Raw genomic sequence first — 19,293 nt, 5'->3', positions numbered from 1 at the left:
TTTCATTAAAAAAAGGTATCCATAACTTTTTTCCATCTGTTAATGTACTACTGTCATTGTGTATCCAGCTTTTAATTTTTTTCCTTCCTTACCTTTTACTCAACTACATTTAACTACTTTACTCAGACAACTTGACTGACTCAGAGAACTTCTGCTTCATTTTACTCTTTCTCAAACTGTCAATATAGCTCTGCTCCCATGTCTCTCTTCACCCCCTTTCTCGCTTTTGAATTCCAAACAATTACATCACAATATGCATCTGTACTTGTACCTAGATATACTTCTTGGCACATATTTTGGCTCTAAAACTTTACTCACCATGTAATCCAGTTCACATCTTACATCTCTTCTGGCACTTCACAAGTAAACCTTTTCCTCTTATAGTTTTGGAAAACGTTCATTACAACAAAGTACAATATACTGTATCACCTGTTTTCAGAAATGTTTATAGTGACGAAAGATTGAAAGGCAAATAAGACAGAAGAAACAGTTTGTTACAATTATTTGAAAGAGAATGAAAAAAGGAAAAAATTTTACAGTCTAACCATTGCCTAGTACATACAGCACTCATGTTGAAAAACAAAGAAGTACTTCCAAGACATTAGTACCATTTAATGTTCTGTCTTACTCTTACATAAACAGCAAATCCTTAAGTTGACAATCATGCTCAGTGCAACGTATCATATTCATCAAACACATAACTAACTTACAGCAAATATTGTGTTTTTTATTTATGATTTTTACCTCCAGAATAGCCCTTCTGATATTTTCGTATTCCTTGGGTTGTAAGCAGTGTGTGTAAACTTTTTGAACATAGGTGTTGTGAACTGAAACATCACAAAAGCATGTTAACTGCATACTAAATTCCAAATTCAATAAGGAACAAAATTTCTTATATCAGACATCTCATTAATTTACACATGCCAAATGCTTAGTTACAAACAAACTTTAGGCTTTGATATCATGATAACATAGATAAAGCAAGAGCACCTATGATAAATTTAGAGAATGTATACAAAAAGCAATCGCTAGAAGTAATAACACAAATAAATATTACAAAAAAGGAAATTCTATAGTCGAGACAGCGTAAAAAGATCCCCGACAGCTCGCAGCGATGTCGCCAGCTTTCAATTGCAAAGCCATAATGGCTGTAGGTGAAAACAGTAGCTATCTATGGAGCAGCGGCAACACAAAGGCATTGCCACAGAGATGTTTACAATATTGCATTATGTTAGTGGTTGGGGGAAGCCTGCAAAGCTACCACGCCCAGCTGACTGCTACTGTCACAGATCAACTTACGCTGACTTCAATATACGAAAGAAATAATAGAAGATACGAAAATAAAACTACTCAAGTAGATCATGAATATGTTATAGATCAGTAAAATTGAATTAGTTTCACACAAATCTCCAGCATATAATATTAAAAGAAGGTGTGGCTGTAAAATACAGGAGCTTTTGCTGTGAAACATTTTATTTCAAAAACATATATATTTAGTTATTGACACACTCAATATAACCCCTCTTCTATCCCTACAATGATCCATGTGAATTTTCCATTGATGCAAACTCTGGCATGGATTGGAAACCCGTGGCGTTCGGTACCAGACGGCATGGACCTTAATTACCACTAGAGGTCTCTGCAACTGTCGCACCGTAAACCAAGGCTGTGCGCGTGCTCCTGGCCCACTTACAATTTGAGGGCCCCATGGTGGAGCACATGGTCCTAGCGGCCAATAGCGACATACCCTATCATGTATTTAAGCGCCTGCCTCTCGCTCAGCGAGGCAGTCTGATATTCACGTGAGTGTATCAACAACTCGCCTACAGACTGAGTGTTTACTTTGCTTGTTTCCGTGTATGAGTGGACGTTGTTGATTCGTGAGGTTTTCGCTTGTGACCCCGTTGCTTCTTGCGTGTTGTTGTTCATTTGGTCTTGCTCTGTTGTCTGTCGTTCGTGTCCATCCTTTCCCGTTTGGCCGTTTGTTTGGTCGCAGGCTACTCCTGTTAGGGCCCACCGCTCTTTCCTTCTCGGCAACCCCGCGACCATTGCAGCCACGGTTACAACAGAAACAGTGTTGGAAGTCTTCCTGTGTGAGCTCCTTGATGATGTGTGCCACTTTCTCTTTCAATGCTTCAATGGACTGAAATCTTGTTCCTTTTAATGCAGGTTTGAGATTGGGGAATAGACAAAAATCAGATGGTGCTAGGTCAGGTGAACACGCTGGGTGCTGTTAACACTGGGATGCTGTTCTTTGCTTGAAACTTCTTAACAGACAATGCAGTATGAGCAAGCATGTTATCTTGATGAAGAACCCGTGACCTGTTCTTCCACAATTCAGGTTGTTTTTTCTTATTTTTTTCCACAGAGTTGAGGAAGAACCTCAAGGTAGTAATATTGATAAATAGTTTGACCTTCGGGAATGCAGAGAAGAGAGACAATTTGATGAACGTAAAAATCATCATCATTGTCGGTTTACATTTTGAATGTCTCATTCAAGCTACTTTCATTCTTGATGAAGTTGGGCACTTCCGATGCATGGTTTGGCACTTAGTTTCTGAATCATAAGTGAAAGACCAAGATTTGTCACATGTTAGCACTCTTCCCGTGACATTAGGATAATTTTCAATGGTATTCAGAATGTCAGTACAAACATTTCCACCAGCATTTTTTTTTTTTTCAATCATGAGAATTTTCAGAACCAGTTTAGCACAAACTTTTCTTATGTTAAACTGGTAATGTACAATTTGCCTTACACATCCTTTGTCAATTCCTACAGTTTCAGCAATCAATTGAATACTCAACCAAAAGTCAGATTGAATCAGGTTACCTACTTTTTCGACATTTTCATCAGTTTCTGAAGTTGTGGAGCGTCCAAGGTTTGAGCATCTGCAACTTCATCTTGGCCTTCTTGGAAGCATTTTAACAATTCAAAAACTCCCATACTTGATAAACTGTCTTCACCATGCACTTCCTTTAGCAAAAAGATAGGTTTCAGTGGCAGTTTTTTCAAGTTTCATGTGAAACTTCATGACAATTCATTGTTCCATTGTTGTTGTTGTTGTTGTTGGTTGTTGTTGTTGTCTTCAGTCCTGAGACTGGTTTGATGCAGCTCTCCATGCTACTCTATCCTGTGCAAGCTTTTTCATCTCCCAGTACTTACTGCAACCTACATCCTTCTGAATCTGCTTAGTGTATTCATCTCTTGGTCTCCCTCTATGATTTTTACCCTCCACGCTGCCCTCCAATGCTAAATTTGTGACCCCTTGATGCCTCACAACATGTCCTACCAACCGGTCCCTTCTTCTTGTCAAGCTGTGCCACAAACTCATCTTCTCCCCAATTCTATTTAATACCTCCTCATTAGTTATGTGATCTACCCATCTAATCTTCAGCATTCTCCTGTAGCACCACAATTCGAAAGCTTCTATTCTCTTCTTGTCCAAACTATTTATCGTTCATGTTCCACTTCCATATATGGCTACGCTCAATACAAATACTTTCAGAAACGACGTCCTGACACTTAAATCTATACTCGATGTTAACAAATTTCTCTTCTTCAGAAACGCTTTCCTTGCCGTTGCCAGTCTACATTTTATATCCTGCCTACTTCGACCATCATCAGTTATTTTGCTCCCCAAATAGCAAAACTCCTTTACTACTTTAAGTGTCTCATTTCCTAATCTAATTCCCTCTGCATCATCCGACTTAATTCGACAACATTCCATTATCCTCTTTTTGCTTTCGTTGATGTTTATCTTGTATCCTCCTTTCAAGATACTGTCCATTCCGTTCAGCTGCTCTTCCAAGTCCTTTGCTGTCTCTGACAGAATTACAATGTCATCGGCAAATCTCAATGTTTTTATTTCTTCTCCATGGACTTTAATACCTACTCCAAATTTTTCTTTTATTTCCTTTACTGCTGGTTCAATATACAGATTGAATAACATCGGAGCGAGGCTACAACCCTGTCTCACTCCCTTCCCAACCGCTGCTACCCTTCCATGCCCCTCGACTCTTATAACTGCCATCTGGTTTCTGTACAAATTGTAAATAGCATTTCGCTCCCTGTATTTTACCCCTGCCACCTTTAGAATTTGAAAGAGATTATTATTACACTACTTATTTTTCCAGCAAAACAATTTAACAGCCCTTACACAAATGAAGGCTGCAGTAACAGCAATTTGTCTACAGACACTGGAGATGCCACATTCAACTGATAAGGCTTCATATTTCACAGCTAGTGGTTGTTCATCTTAGGTGCGCGCATACTTATTCCATGACAGCATCAGCCCCTTATTTAATAGCCACATTTCTTAATGACATGTAAAATTTGATTATTTACATTGTTGAAACACAGGATGCAATTTACTAGTGTTAGTTTGTGTGGTAAAAAACAAAACAAACAAAAAATTTATCATCATTAACAAGTAAGTCAATCAAATGTGACTGATGAAACTCTTGAGCATTAACTGGAATGAATTATTGTCAATCAATTATTCCATGAATAATTAATTATGGAAACATGGTTCTGCCATGAATAAATAAAAATTATTCTTACTTAACAGAAAATAACAAGTTAGACTTCTTAGACATCACAATACGCAGACACAACAACCACATACATTTCCCATACACATGAAATTCACCATCATCAGTACAATGATACACAAAAATGCAAACCACCCCATAACGCAGGAAGCAGCCAGCTTTTCTATGCAGGTTATGAAGAGTTGAATAAAATTATAGTCAAGAAGGGCAACTACAAAAATGACCTATAGGCACTCAAACCTATAGCTGTTCAAAATGGATAAAAAACAAATATGACAGACAAACTAAACCAAAAATTAAAAATAAAAATGAAAGAGCGACCAAACATACAACAACAAACAGATCAGCATCAACATACACAGAGAAACACAACACACATTATACGTTTGGACATGATACACAGCAACAGCAGTCAACTGCACGCACTCACCTACAGCAACAAAGTAACTCACAGGATTGACAATATATTCAAAAAAACGAGAACTGAAAGCAGCCTACAGAACAGACAACTCTATAACAAAAGAAATTGAGGACAAACAACACTAACAACGACAAACACATCTCGTCTGGAATCAATCGCAAGTGTCAAGATTGCAGTGCAATTTTTATATTGGAAATTTCGACATTAGATAAACTGAACACAGAAGGCTGCTTAAAAGTAACAGCAATCATTCTATATTTGCATTATGGACATGAACCACAGGCCAAAAGACATATACACTAACCTAAAAATTCTGAAACACAACAGCCCCCCCCCCCTCACTTCACTTCCCCCCCCCCCAAAAAAAAAAAAAAACAGAAACTTATAATAGAGGAAAACTAACAAAGTCCTCCTGAACAGGCTATGAAGGTCCAACGGTACCGACCAGCCGCCGTGTCTTCCTCAGCCCAAAGGCGTCACTGGATGCAGATATGGAGGGGCTTGTGGTCAGCACGCCACTCTCCCGGCCATATGTCAGTTTCTGAGACCAAATAGAGGAAAACTATAATATACAAAAAGCCATATTAGAAGGAAAAGAAATAACAAATGAATACACAATGCTGTAATGGAACCCTTTTCTTGGCTTTACATTATTTTCTTCTTCTTGTAACTGATTTTCAGGCCCACATACAATGTGACTCAATAAAAGAAATTTTTAAAAATTAAGAAAAATGAGAGCAACTGTTCACCCAATACTCCGACTTTACAACACAACCGTACGGACTCCTAAACATACCTACCCCTGGTTGCAGCAACACTGTCATTTACAAGTGATTGCTCCAATAGAAAGGACAGCAGGGAATGGAAAGTGCAGGGAAAATGTGAGGGGTTAAGAAGTACGGAACAGGAAGAAAGACAAGAGGTACTTTAAGACATGTTAGAAGGTTGCTCTCAGAGGCAACAGAAAAATGAAAAATGTGACATTTAAAAAAGGGGGTAGTGGGGGGGGGGGGGGGGGAGGGGGGGGGGAGACAGAGAGAAGTAATTGGGGGTATTTGGGAGTAAAGTGGAAAAGTGCAAGGAGCAAGGTTATCAGAGTGTACAGGGGCTACCAGAAGTTTAGGGCAACGAGACCACGAAAATGGAGGATAAGCTGGTGGGGCAATTTCCACCAATTTAGTTCAGCAGGGATGGCAGATTGAGGGTCGCGTATGCCACAGGTATTCAAACAACTAACAAAGTCATTAGTGCTGTTGTATGCTGCACCTTAAAGTTTGTATTCAACCACAGTTTGTAAGAAATAGAGAATGAGGAAAGAAAGGAAAGGTATGAGTCGGAATTTGTGACTTAAAGCCACCCAGAGCATTATAGTAATGTAATGGCAAGAGTTGAAAATTTGTGTTAGATCAGAACTCAAACTCAGATTTATGGATTCTGATGAGTGGTTGCCTTAACCTCTTCAGTAATCTGGACACAGTCCTTAACCAACTCAAATCTTCAACTTACTGCATGCTGCAATGCAGCAGCCCTTGTCCATTAACCCCTACTAACAAATTATTGATTCCTGTATGAGTTTGGATGATACTATTGCATCTGCAAACAAATGTCAAGGGGCTTTTGCACTCTTTCATAAATGTATATATTTGCGTGATGTTCATTCTGTCTGACAAGTCTGACAGTACACTCAAACATATCCACTGCCTGACAGTGTGTTTATGCAGGTACATAGGCTGTCAGCTGTCATTACCACACACAACACCACACTGGTAAGTAACATGGCTGCTTTCAAATGTGGCCCTACCTGGAATAGAATCAGAATTGCCTGAAACAGGACTGCAGTAGGATGTAGTTAATGAGTGTACAAAACAAGAGTTGCACCTGAGTCATTCACTGTGATGACCAGAGTGGTGTAAGATTCTGAGCAGGTATGCATGGTGATGGATTAGGATACTACACAGGCTGAGTAGAAATGCAATACTACTTTTGGTGACGAGGGTAGGATTTCAGATACAGCACTATGATAGTTAGTCAAAGCCCTGGCAATGTACGTAGTTAAGATGGTGAAAGTTTGGATGATATTGTACAGTGAAAGAAACATTCATCAAGGACTGTTTCAAAGTGATGACAAGTTTGTTGGTTTCATAGCAAGAGATAAGAAAGAAAATTGGTTTCTGATTTACCTGGGCAGTATATTGTGATTCTTCATTTTTTCTCAGTGTGTACTGTTTGTCCAAGAACTTTTTCTTCGTAGACAGTATACTGTCTCTTTATAAAGGTGTTGGCAGTTTTGTCAGCATACTAGGATAACTTTTCCTTGGAACTGAATATGGAGCAAACACTTGTTTTTTTTTTTTTCTTCCTCCTCACCTATCCAGACACGTTTCACCTAAATTTTAGCATTACCAGTGTCGTTTTAGTGCATTTGATATAAAACGTCTTATTTACATGAAAAATTTAAGACTTGGAATATTAAGACTGTTGTAGTTAACATTATTTTATTCTATGTGAGCATGCAAATATGTAAATGTGTGTGTGTGTGTGTGTGTGTGTGTGTGTGTGTGTGTTTTCCACTGCAGAAACCTGTGTATTACATCTTTTCCTTCTACTATGGCATTTGCAAAATTGGAATCACAGTGAACATAAAAAACGATTTATTTGCAACATTTAGCTACACCTTCCAAATCTACACAGTCAGCAATCCGGCAGAATTTGGTTGCAGCTTGCTACCAACTTTCCATTACACTTGTCACAGAAAGCAGCTACCTGTGATTTCCACCAGATCTCTACACTGGTCTGCAGTTCATTGTCCATGCCAAAATGCTGTCCCCATAGCCAACGGTTCTTGTGAGTGAAGAGATGAAGATCAGAGGGAGCCAAGTCCAGGGTGTATGATGGGTTATCAAATACTTCCCATTGAAAACCTTGCAGGAGCATCTCCACTGCCCCTGTAGCATGTGGCCAAGAACTTTCATAAAGGAAGACCGCATGACAGTTATGTTATGTGGGCTGCATGAAATCGGGCGAAAACCCTCAGCATGACTTTGCGCAACACTTCTGCACAAAGCTTCACTGGATTTTTCACTGTGGTTTTAATTACGCAACCAATCAGAGACTTGGATTGGGGGGGGGGGGGGGGGGGGAAGAAGGTTAGAAGACTTTGTACCCTCATAATTTCTGTGGAAGATGTTGCTAAATACAATGTCACAACATACATTATGTGCAAGAAAGTGGAGAATATATTTTTCAGAAACTGAATACGTGGTACAATAAGAAAGGAACAGTAACTAAAGGTCTGACAAGAGTGTTAATTGGAGAGAGAGTTGAATGCATAAGCAAGAGTCTTTCAGGAAGAAGAGGACGAGGAGGAGGAGGAGGAGAAATAACAGTAACATTGCCAGGAACAAAAAGTGAAGTAGGAAAAACTTCCCAGAGAATAGTAACCAAACTTAGAAACAATACGGCTCTAATCTTAAAATTAGGCAACAGCAAAACTATGGCAATAATGAAACAGGAGACATAAAAAAATAAAACCCTAAAATTTCTGGGGGACATCAATAAAGCACAGCTACCTGAATTAAACATTGAAAGTTTCAATTTTGCTACGAATATTGTTTATTTTTAAGTAACAGATGGGAGGATAACTATGGAGAACAAAAATGTTCTGTAGGTTAATATACAGCCCTTTATATATCCTCTCACAGTTTCTACCGCTTCCAGTTTCTAAGGGAATCTAGTAAGACACTGATCACATATGCAAACAAAGCGATCAAAATGAGGTAATGCCTGATAGGAATGCAAAATGCATAATGTACAGATAGGTATGCATAATGTGCAGATAGGTATGCAAAATGTGCAGATAGGTATGCAAAATGTGCAGATAGGTATGCAAAATGCATAATGTACAGGTAACATGGTTAAGATCTTAACTGACCAAGGTTACTAGGAAAACTACCATTGTCTACCTTTACTTACGATAGTCCATGGTAGCCTACAGTAGTTTTACATCACTAAATTACACTTCGTTAAGACAACTACAAAAATGAGCTACATATCATCAAACAATTAGCTGTTGAGAAGAGATGTGACACAAATGTTATAGACAAACAGAGTCAAAAAATTAAAAGAAAGATGAAAGGGACACCCCGTCTCTGCGAATGACACATCAGTCCACTCCTGTTCCTCTTCCTTTTCCTTTTCATGGCAACTGCTTTTCAAGCATTTACTAAAAACTTGCATTCTATTATGTTACATTCATTTGTCACCCAATGAAGCTCTGGATAGAGAGCTATCTCTGACTTAAGTTTACAAACCCTCTCCCTCTCTCAACTGTACCTACTAAGAGCTACACCTTCTAAATAAGGCTGCCAACTCCAATTACAAAATTGTCAACTGGACCACTGACCTCAATGGTTGTTACTGGTCCTCACTGATCAGATCCTCTGACTGTCATATTTCAATTGATTCATTGATAATCATGTCCCAAAAGTTTAGCATAGGGACTGCAGTTTTAATTTTATTATTCGCAATAGTGTATTTGTTCATTGATATCTGCCAAAAGTAGAAGATGTGCTTTGTTGTGCTCCATATTTTTTGTTGTTTTTGTGTTTTTTATGTTGTTGTTGTTGTTGTTGTTGCGTATTCATCTTCGGAATGCTAGTGTAGAGGATATCACAAAACCAGCTAAATGCAAAAATCTATATCCATATGACTGATGGACTGCAAAACTATAACCATGTATGTCATTAACATTCTACAGGAACCCAGAAGTAAATCAGATGCATTTGGTTACAAAGACAAAGTCAAAAGTCGTTTTGTACGTGATTGTCTATATTATTTAATAATTGGGAAAAAGCACATTTCCGTCATCAGCTATACAATTTTATGTTTATTCTCTACCAGTTTCATCATCTCCTTGAAGATGAATGTAACACTCAAAACTCATAGAGAGCAAACGCAACATTGTACAGTTGATGGCACAAATCTGCTTTTTCCAAAATGTCAAAGGTGGTTTCATGAGAGTATTCCTCAATTTTATCAATCATCTGAGAGGTTAAATCAGCAAAGTATGTGGTTGCTACTATGCTAATTGGTGCATACTGTCCTTCCTTCCCAACCTGCCTTTCGTTTTCCCCAGGAGCTTAATTACCCAAGACTGGAGGTCTCAAAAACCAAACTGCCCACCCTCTGCCTTTGTTCAGATCTCCCATGGACATCGGCCACAGTCCCAAAAGACGAAGCATTCCACAAAGTCTCAGATGAACTTTCAGCAATGAGCTGTGTTTCATATCTGTCACTACCATGTAGGAGAATACTCTTGCAGCCAGCAACTTATGTTTGTTTTATTATGCCTAGAGATCTTTGATTCCACCACTACCTGCTACTAAGATTTGGGCAAATATGAACCGGCCAAGTCATGTACCTTAGAAGGTGCACTGAGATCAGTGTTCCAACATGATGCAGGAAGCAATAGATGCACCACAACCTTCACACCAGGAGCTCCGGTGTGATCAGAGCAGCACCCCAAAGCTTGCCAATCACTGCCAGGGTAGTTTCTAAATGGACGCACACTGCGGCCAATTCACACAGTATCCACGCAACTATAATTACTATTTATTTTTCACTACCACAACTGAACACCAATATGAAAGAAGTACTAATCCACACAATCTGAGATTGACTGAAGAATGCAGTGAGACAACTATAACAAGGGAATAAACTACAGAGCTGTGGCACTGTAGGCAGTGCAAAACTAAACTACTAAAATTGACAATTACAAAAACTTAAAAAAATTAAATTTTTACAAATCACTGTTGTATTGTTACCTTTGATGAAGTAAAAGGTTTTTCACTAAAGTTCTTCTTATACAAATGACATATCTTACTTCTATAACATAGGAAAAATTACTTCAAAAATTACATAATGCATACCTCTAATTAGTGTGTCCAGGTCAGCTGCTTCTTCTGTGTCTCGTTCAAGTTCCAAACCAAGTGATACTAATACCTGACCCATCAGGTATGAATGAAGACAACCAACTGAATGCAACATCCAGAAGCGCAACAGCCACAACATGTTACGTTTTCTAATGTTACTTGCAGATTCAGCCTTATTACTGTCCTTCAACTCCCCTCCTTCAAAATAAAATAAAGTTTATCACATCTAAGCTTCTACTGTCGCTAAAATTCAAGAAATGTTTATTGTACTGAGACTCATTAGAATATTAACTAACATTAATTAATGAATATTACACAAAACTTTTCATTTCTACGCTTAAAAGTCAGAATCTCTGCTGTGTAATCAGTACAGTAACCAAAGATATATTTACTTCATATTTTGAATGACACACAAAAACAAGACACATACCAGACTAACTTTTACTCAGCGAACATATCCATATATACAATGCATAAATGTGTTAAATATTACGATACTACAATTTTTTTCAAATGATGCCAGCTGATGTAAGACACGTAACTGGGACCTTACAACTATAAAAATTGACATAGGATAGGCTGCTACCCACCACATACAGAGGGAATTGAGTGTAAGGCTGACACATTTAAAAGAAGTCCTTCAGTTAAAGGGACACACACACACACACACACACACACACACACACACACGGGCACTAAGGCTTGAGCACCTGAAGACTGAAAGTGGCCATGTGTGCGTGTGTGTGTGTGTGTGTGTGTGTGTGTGTGTGTGTAAGGAAAGAGGGGGGTGTCTTTGCATGTTTCTATATCTGAAGAAGGAGCCTGTCCAATAGCTTAGTCTATTTTTAAATGTCTGCCACTCAACGCCACCTCTTTGTGGTAAGTAGCAATAAATCCAGTTTCATTTTGTTACTGCTAAGCTCAGACTTACCACGGTTAAATCCAAAACAAGAGTTCTGTAGCTATGTACATACTTTGCAAGTCACCAAACAGTGCGCAGCGTATCTTGTACCACTATTAATTATTACCTATTCTGTTTCATTTGCAAATGGAGCAAGGAAAAAAACAGCTGTCCCTATATCTTTGTTTAAGCCCTAATTTCTCTTTTCTTGTCTTTGCTTTCATTATGCAAAATGTACGTTGCGGCAGCAAAATCATTCTGCTGTCACCTGTGAATGCCACTCCTCTAAGATTTCACAGAAATGTTTTCCTAAAAGAACGTCCTTTTTCACCCAGGGATTCACATTTGAGTTCATGAGTGTTTCTGTAATACTTGCACACTGATCAAACCTAGCAGAAACAAATACAAATGTAGCAGCGCACCTCTGATTTGCTTCTATGTCTTCCTTTAATCTGACCAGGTGGGGATCTCAAACACTTAAGCAATATTCACAAATGTGTTGCACTAGTGTTCTATATATGATCTTCTTCATAAATGAGCTATAGTTTCTTATAACGCTCCCAATACACTGAACCTTACTGTATAATCAAAATGACGTGCTCTTTCCATTTCATATCACTTTGCAACATTACAGTATTTGAAAGATCAAGCTAAACTCTGCTAATACTGTATTCAGACATTACACATCAGACATTTTCTACATCCAGAACAAGCTGCTATTCATCTCCCAAAACAGATGTTTTGTCTAAGTCATCTTGTATTCTCCTGCAGTCACTCAATGTTGACACTTTCCCCACACACTATAGTGTCATCAGTGAACAGTTGCAGACCGCTGTTCATCCTATCCATCAGATCACTTAAGTATATATAGAGAAAGTGTGGTCCTATAACATTTGCCTGGGACACTGCTGATGATACCCTTGACTCTGATGAAGGCTCGGTGTCCACAATAACATATTGGGTTCGAATACTTAAGATGTCTTCGAGCCACGAACATATCTGGGGAAGTGAAATTCCCTGATATTTCTCTGATTTCTAGACAAGTTTTAGCATTTTCCCCTGACAAAGGCTAAATAAAGACGTTAGTTGATGAAAAATGTAAGGACCTCTGTATTTCTAAATGTGTGAGCAAAATTCTTATATACTAACATCAACATATTGGATAATGAACTGCTTTTAGATGGAGAAAGCAAGGCAAATGGTATGTATGTTTCATTAAGACCACTGATATTATTTTATTTCAATAAAGAGAAACACATTTGGTGACAAAAATATGCATTTTGTTGGAGTTGCAAGACAGATTTAAAATATCTTCACCACTTTCAGAAATAACTTCAGAAAAAAGTAGGCCTCTTGAAAGAAATGTAGAAGTTGGGGAAGAGTTGTGTAAACCATCACTGTAGGTGATCACAAATAAAATGTTGGTTCTACTACGTACGTTATCATTTGTTATTACTCACCTTGTTATGTCTGTTATTCTATAGGTATTGTGAGATTTTACTTTCAAGAAATACATGAATACATAGTGCAAACTGCCAGTGACTGCCACAATTTTCTTCTTCTTATCATCTATACTTTCTAATATATAAACTAATTTCAAAGTGCCAAAATGTACTAGAATAAACAAAATGCCTATAAAATGCCGCACTGTACAATGTACTTGCAGTGAGACAGTCGCAATTCCTGAAATCCATCACCCATAGCCTCTGGCCTGCGAGGACCAGCACAGTCCTGGGTCCATGGATAAACCATGAAAATCTGCCACACTGCGCAACACACAGACAGAACCAGCCTGCAGGCAGATCAGTGAGACTAGATCTGACAGGTAGGGCCTGCATGTTAGTGGGAAACTATGGGCCTCAGATCAATAGGCCCAATCTGTTGGAAATACCCACAAAAATGGCCTGTGGTCTTGGCCCGTCATGAAGTCCACTCATGTGGCCAGCTATTCATGTGTCACAGACACCATATTAATGAAATGAGACCGTGGTGATCACCCATGCAACAGATAACTTGCGCAAATACCCTGAGAATCAATACTAATGAGGATAGGTAGCAACTCACCATAAACATGATCACTGAGTCACAGACAGGCACATGGAAGAGACAGTCACACTCTCACAACTGAATTTTTGGCCCCTTTTTCAGAAAACGAGAGCGCGCGCGCGCACACACGCACGCACGCACGCACACACACACAAAAACTAATGCACACATGATCGTTGTCTCCAGCTGCTGCGTCAACAAGCTCTGAGAAAAACATACAAACAAACCACTCTTCACGCCGCTCTACCTCTCATCGGCAGCTGCTAGGCTAGATGCAAGTAGTGGTGGCAGCACTGACTGCAAGCTGAGGGGAGGGGTGGGAAGGGGAGAAGCCATAAGAATGAGAGAGTCGGGAAGCCGAGCACGTACTCAGCTGCGCCCAGCCAGCGACGAAGCATGACATCTCCGTAAACAGTAAATGTCATGCTACTGAGACAAAAACGAGATTTCTCCAATTTTTTTTTCCAAATTTCCCCGATATATCTGAAATTCCCTGATTTCCAGAACTTGTGGCAACCTTGAGTATCTAGTGGAAAGCCGTATCAAATGCTTTTTTGGAAATGTAGTAACATGGGATCTGCCTGCAGGTGCATTTAAAAATCCACCTGCTATTATGACCCTCCCTTCTCCCACTTCACCCCTACACATGACTTCCATCACACTAGCACACCTGCATAGTCCTTTTCCCTTCTCTGCTTCTTTCCTCGCCCATTTTTGCCTCACCAACACAGCTTTCAGATGCTGCACTTAGTAGCCCACCATCCTTCCCCATCAAATCACTGCACATTCCCACAGGCAGCAGTACATAACCTCTCCCTGCCCACACCAAACCTCTTCTGTACCCCCATCACCTACCCTAGCTGAGATCACAACTCACTGAAGGTGGGTCTCACCACCTGGCAATGCTTGTGACTGCGCACCGAGTAATATTACTTGTCCTCATTTCATGAAATACAAGGTGTATGAAAAAGAATCATCTGATTTAAAAAATTATAACTATTATATTATTTTAGATATGTGCGTGAACAACTTACTGTTGGAAAGACCAAACACTAGAGTTTTACATGGTTCCCGCTAGGTAGCAGTGGTGTGCACCCACTTCATTTCTAGTAAAAATTGTGTCAGGAAAACAGAAAGCATTTTGTGTTGTACATTTTGTGCAGTGTGGCTTAATAATAACTGCTCGCCGTGACTTTCATACTAGGTATGGTGTGGATCCTCTTACAGCACAGAGCATTAGACGAAGGCATGAACAATTCAGAAAACAGGTTGTTTGTATAAAGGCAAATCTCCGGGCCATCCCCAAGTGTGAGAGATGGACATTGAACACATCCGCAATAGTTTCACAAGGAGTCTGCAGAAATCCATTCACCATGCAACTCGACAGTTCAACATGGCCCCAATGCCCATCTGGCATGTGTTGTGTCAACATTTACACTTGAAACCATACAAAATTCAGCCACTGCAAGCTCTTTGTGAAGGTGAGAAACAACAACATGTACAGGTCTGTAATTTCATTCTTGGCAAGATGGAGGATGACATGTTTCTTCCATGCTTAGTGTTTAGGGATGAGGCAACATTCTATTATAATGGAAAGGGAAACTATCATAATGTGAGAACAGAGGTAGGGAACAATCACATGAAGTTGTACAACATGAGAGGGATTCTCCAAAATTTAATCTGTTTTGTGCAGTTTCGCAGGAAAAGGCGTATGATCCATTTTCCTTTGTCGCGAACACTGTTGCAGGAAGCACATATCTCGATACGCTTGAGAACTTTCTTTACCCACAGTTGGAGACTGATTCAAATGACTTCATTTACCAGCAGGATGGGGCACCACCACACTGGTATCTGGAGGTGCGAGAATTTTTAAATTAAAGTATTAAACTATCGATTAGTCGCACTGGACCAAATGATTCAGCCTTACATTACTGGCTGCAAAGGTCACTGGACCTAACTGTATGTGATTATTTCTTGTGGAGGTTTATAAAAGACTCTGTTTATGTCCATTACCAACAACAATGAATGAACTGAGACATCGCATAACAGCAGCTGTTGAAGCTGTAACTCAAGACATGCTCCCTGCAGTGTGGAAATAATTTGAATACCACATTGACATATGCCATGCATCTCAAGGAGGGTATATTGAACACCTATGAAAAGGTATGAAAAAAACCTTTTGGAGTTTCCCATTCATCTAAAAACAAAATTTGCTATATACTTTCAGAATGAGATTTTCACTCTGCCGTGGAGTGTTGGCTGATATGAAATTTCCTGGCAGATTAAAACTGTGTGCCGGACCAAGACTCTAACTTGGGACCTTTGCCTTTCGCGGGCAAGTACTCTACCATCTGAGCTACCAAAGCACGACTCACGACCCGTCCTCATAGCTTTACTTCTGCCAGTACCTCGTCTCCTACCTTCCAAACTTTATAGAAGCTCTCCTGCCAGGAAGTTTCATATCAGCACACACTCCACTGCAGGGTGAAAATCTCATTCTGGAAACATCCACCAGGCTGTGGCTAAGCCATGTCTCTGCAATATCCTTTCTTTCAGGAGTGCTAGCTCTGCAAGGTTCGCAGGAGAGCTTCTGTAAAGTTTGGAAGGTAGGAGACGAGATACTGGGAGAAGTAAAGCTGTGAGGATGGGGCGTGAGTCGTGCTTTGGTAGCTCAGATGGAACAGTACTTCATCGCGAAAGGCAAAGGTCCCGAGTTTGAGTCTCTGTCCGGCACAGAGTTTTAACCTGCCAGGAAGTTTAACTATATACTGTATGTTTATTAGTTTCAGAAATATAGACATGTCAAACTGGATGATTCCTTTTGATACACCCTGTATTTCTTCTTTTTCATATGTTTTCTTTCTTAGATCACAGATTAAATATATTTCCAGTTTTCTGTCAAAAGTCCATAATGGGCAATTGCCTTGGCATTTTTCAATAGTTTCAAGTGCTTTCAATAATTAATTTCATATGTTATATCTTTTTAGCTATTATTTTGTGTGATACACGCTTTCAATACTTTTCTTTTTGGAGTAAAAAATTCCAGGACATAACAGGATTTTATCCATACTTACAAGCCTTATCAAATCTCAAATTACTCAGTATTACAATACAATATATAAACAAAATAAATATCATCATAGGCCAGCTTTGCATTCTTACTGGATGAAGACTGGTCAGATGAGCTCTCCACACTAGTTTATCGTGTGTAAGCCTCTTCGTCTCTCCATAGAACCCGCATCCATTTGAGCCTGAATAATGTTCTTCCTATTGTTGTGGCCTTAAATTCTCTTTATTCTACATATTTCTTTAATATTTACTAAAAAAGCCTCTGAAACATAACAGTACTCTGCTCAGATAATTAACCATTATTAACCTCCTATGAACTATTTGTGCTTAGCTATGTTTCACACAAAGTTAACAGGAAATCTGCTACTCTAAAGAAACACTGTTTTTGCAGTATACAGTTGGTTCTTCTTCCTCCTCTTCCTGTTCTTCTTCTGCTTCCTCTTCTTCTATCCTTCAAACTTCATCAAAAGCTCTGCAGTCTCTCTCTCTCTCTCTCTCTCTCTCTCTCTCTCTCTCTCTCTCTCTCCCTCCCTCCCTCCCTCCATCCCAAGCAAACTCTACTGTCTAACACTCATTACACCTTTATTTGCTTTCAGCAGGAGCAAATTTTCTCTCAGAGCTGGTAAGCTGGGTATTTTTATATTATTGTTGTTGTTGTTAATTAAGTCTTTTCACAGCAAATGTGAATTTGCAATCTCATTACTGTGTAGCAATTTACACTGTTTAAGGAAAAAAGTCTAATTGTATGTACTTGTTACTGGAAAAAATATACCAATGAGAATAAAACAGTAATAACATACTTTGACGGTGACATGGAGCTGTCACAACTGTTGGAAATTGATCACTACCTCCAGTCCTCAATACCAATGGCACTGCAATCTACAAGCGGTCTTCACAAGAACCACTTTGGGAAGAGGTCATGCCCCAGAAATTCACGTCATCTTATGGGTACTCGCTTGATGGAATGTTTACTGTAATGGCTGGTATTTGTATGGACATTTAATATTGGCTTGCTATCTTCTGTTTGCATGACATCAAACTTTTATGTTATTGTCTTTACTGTGTATTTCTACTGTGTCAATGTAATAAGCCAAATAAAATATACTCATAACTGCAGACTTCTAAAAAAATCAAGTCAATAATATCTCTACAGGTTCTGAAGACAAGCCACTTTCAAGTATGAAAACACTAGAAGTGACTTATTATTATGACAGCTGTTGTTGTTTTCAATCCAAAGACTGCTTTGATAAAATTCCCCACTTTAGATGTTGCGTGCAAATCTACTCATCTCTGAATAATTGACATAAACTTAATTTGTTGGAACCTGCTTTTGTATTAGAGACTTGACTTCTCACCACAATATTTTACCTCCACACTTTCCTCCATTAACAAATTCATTATTCTTTGAAGACCCAGGACATATCCTTTCAACCTACTCCTCTCTTTTGGCCTTTTGTGCCTTTAAGTTCTTTTCCTATCAGTTCAACTTTTCATTAATTATCTGACTGATCCATCTAATCTTCAGCATTCTTCTGTAGTGCCACACTTAAAAAGGCTTACAGTCTCTTCTTGTCTTCACTATTAACTGTCTTCCTCAGTAAGTTAATAAGAGAGTAGAAGATTTTGAAATATTGGTGTACAGAAAAATCCAGAAGATCAGATAGGCAGATTGGTTAATTAATGAAGCAGTACTGAATTGAATTGTAGAGAAAATAAATCTATGGCACAACTTGACTACAAGAAGGGATCAGTTAATAGGAGACATCTTGAGGCATCAAGGCATTCTCAAGTTAGTAAGCAAGGGAAGTGTGGAAGGTAAAAATTACAGGGAAGGCCAAGGCTTTACTATAGTAAGCAGGTTCAAATGCATATAGGTTACAATAACCATACAGAGATGAAAAAGCTTACACAGGAAACAGTAGTGTAGAGAGTTGAATCAAATCTGTGTTCGGTTGAAAACAACAATGACAACAAAATTTAGAAGCTGTACTCAGGTGGCAAATATTTTCAGAAAAGAATTCCTAATATTTTAATTTATATTATGTGTTACAGGGTGTATACACAGACAAAGGAAAAATTCCTGTATCTTTTCTGGATTTCTGGGTTAAAAATACACTTACTCCTGGGCGAAAATACACCTTTTCCCTTTTAAGTGATAGTACACTTTTTCTTGTAACTGTAAAACTTATCAATCATCTGACTGATTATGGTTTTATACACCAGCATAGAACTTCCCTGCACTTTAGAAAACAAAACTCAAGAAAAACAACACACTTTGGAAAGATCTTTGATGTGCACCAACATGTACACTGCATATTTTTGTATTACGAAAGTATAAATTCGAATTTCACCAAACACCACATGTTACTTTCTGA

General features: G+C 38.8%; 1 protein-coding gene across 2 annotated transcripts in view; it reads right to left on the bottom strand.

Moving 5' to 3' along the window:
- Positions 1–19,293, bottom strand: part of LOC126161330 (gamma-tubulin complex component 5) — a 147,319-nt gene that overhangs the window by 8,978 nt on the left and 119,048 nt on the right. For both annotated transcript variants that reach the window (XM_049917089.1, XM_049917088.1), the window contains 2 exons: positions 10,900–11,100; positions 745–827 (listed from right to left, as the gene is read on the bottom strand). In XM_049917089.1, the coding sequence (XP_049773046.1) occupies positions 745–827; positions 10,900–11,100 (284 nt within the window). The remainder of the gene's footprint in view (positions 1–744; positions 828–10,899; positions 11,101–19,293) is intronic.

The sequence above is a fragment of the Schistocerca cancellata genome, chromosome 2, assembly GCF_023864275.1.
Source record: "Schistocerca cancellata isolate TAMUIC-IGC-003103 chromosome 2, iqSchCanc2.1, whole genome shotgun sequence".
NCBI classification, from domain to species: domain Eukaryota; kingdom Metazoa; phylum Arthropoda; class Insecta; order Orthoptera; family Acrididae; genus Schistocerca; species Schistocerca cancellata.
Note: the sequence above shows the minus strand (reverse complement) of the source record. Positions and strands in the feature narration are given on the sequence as shown.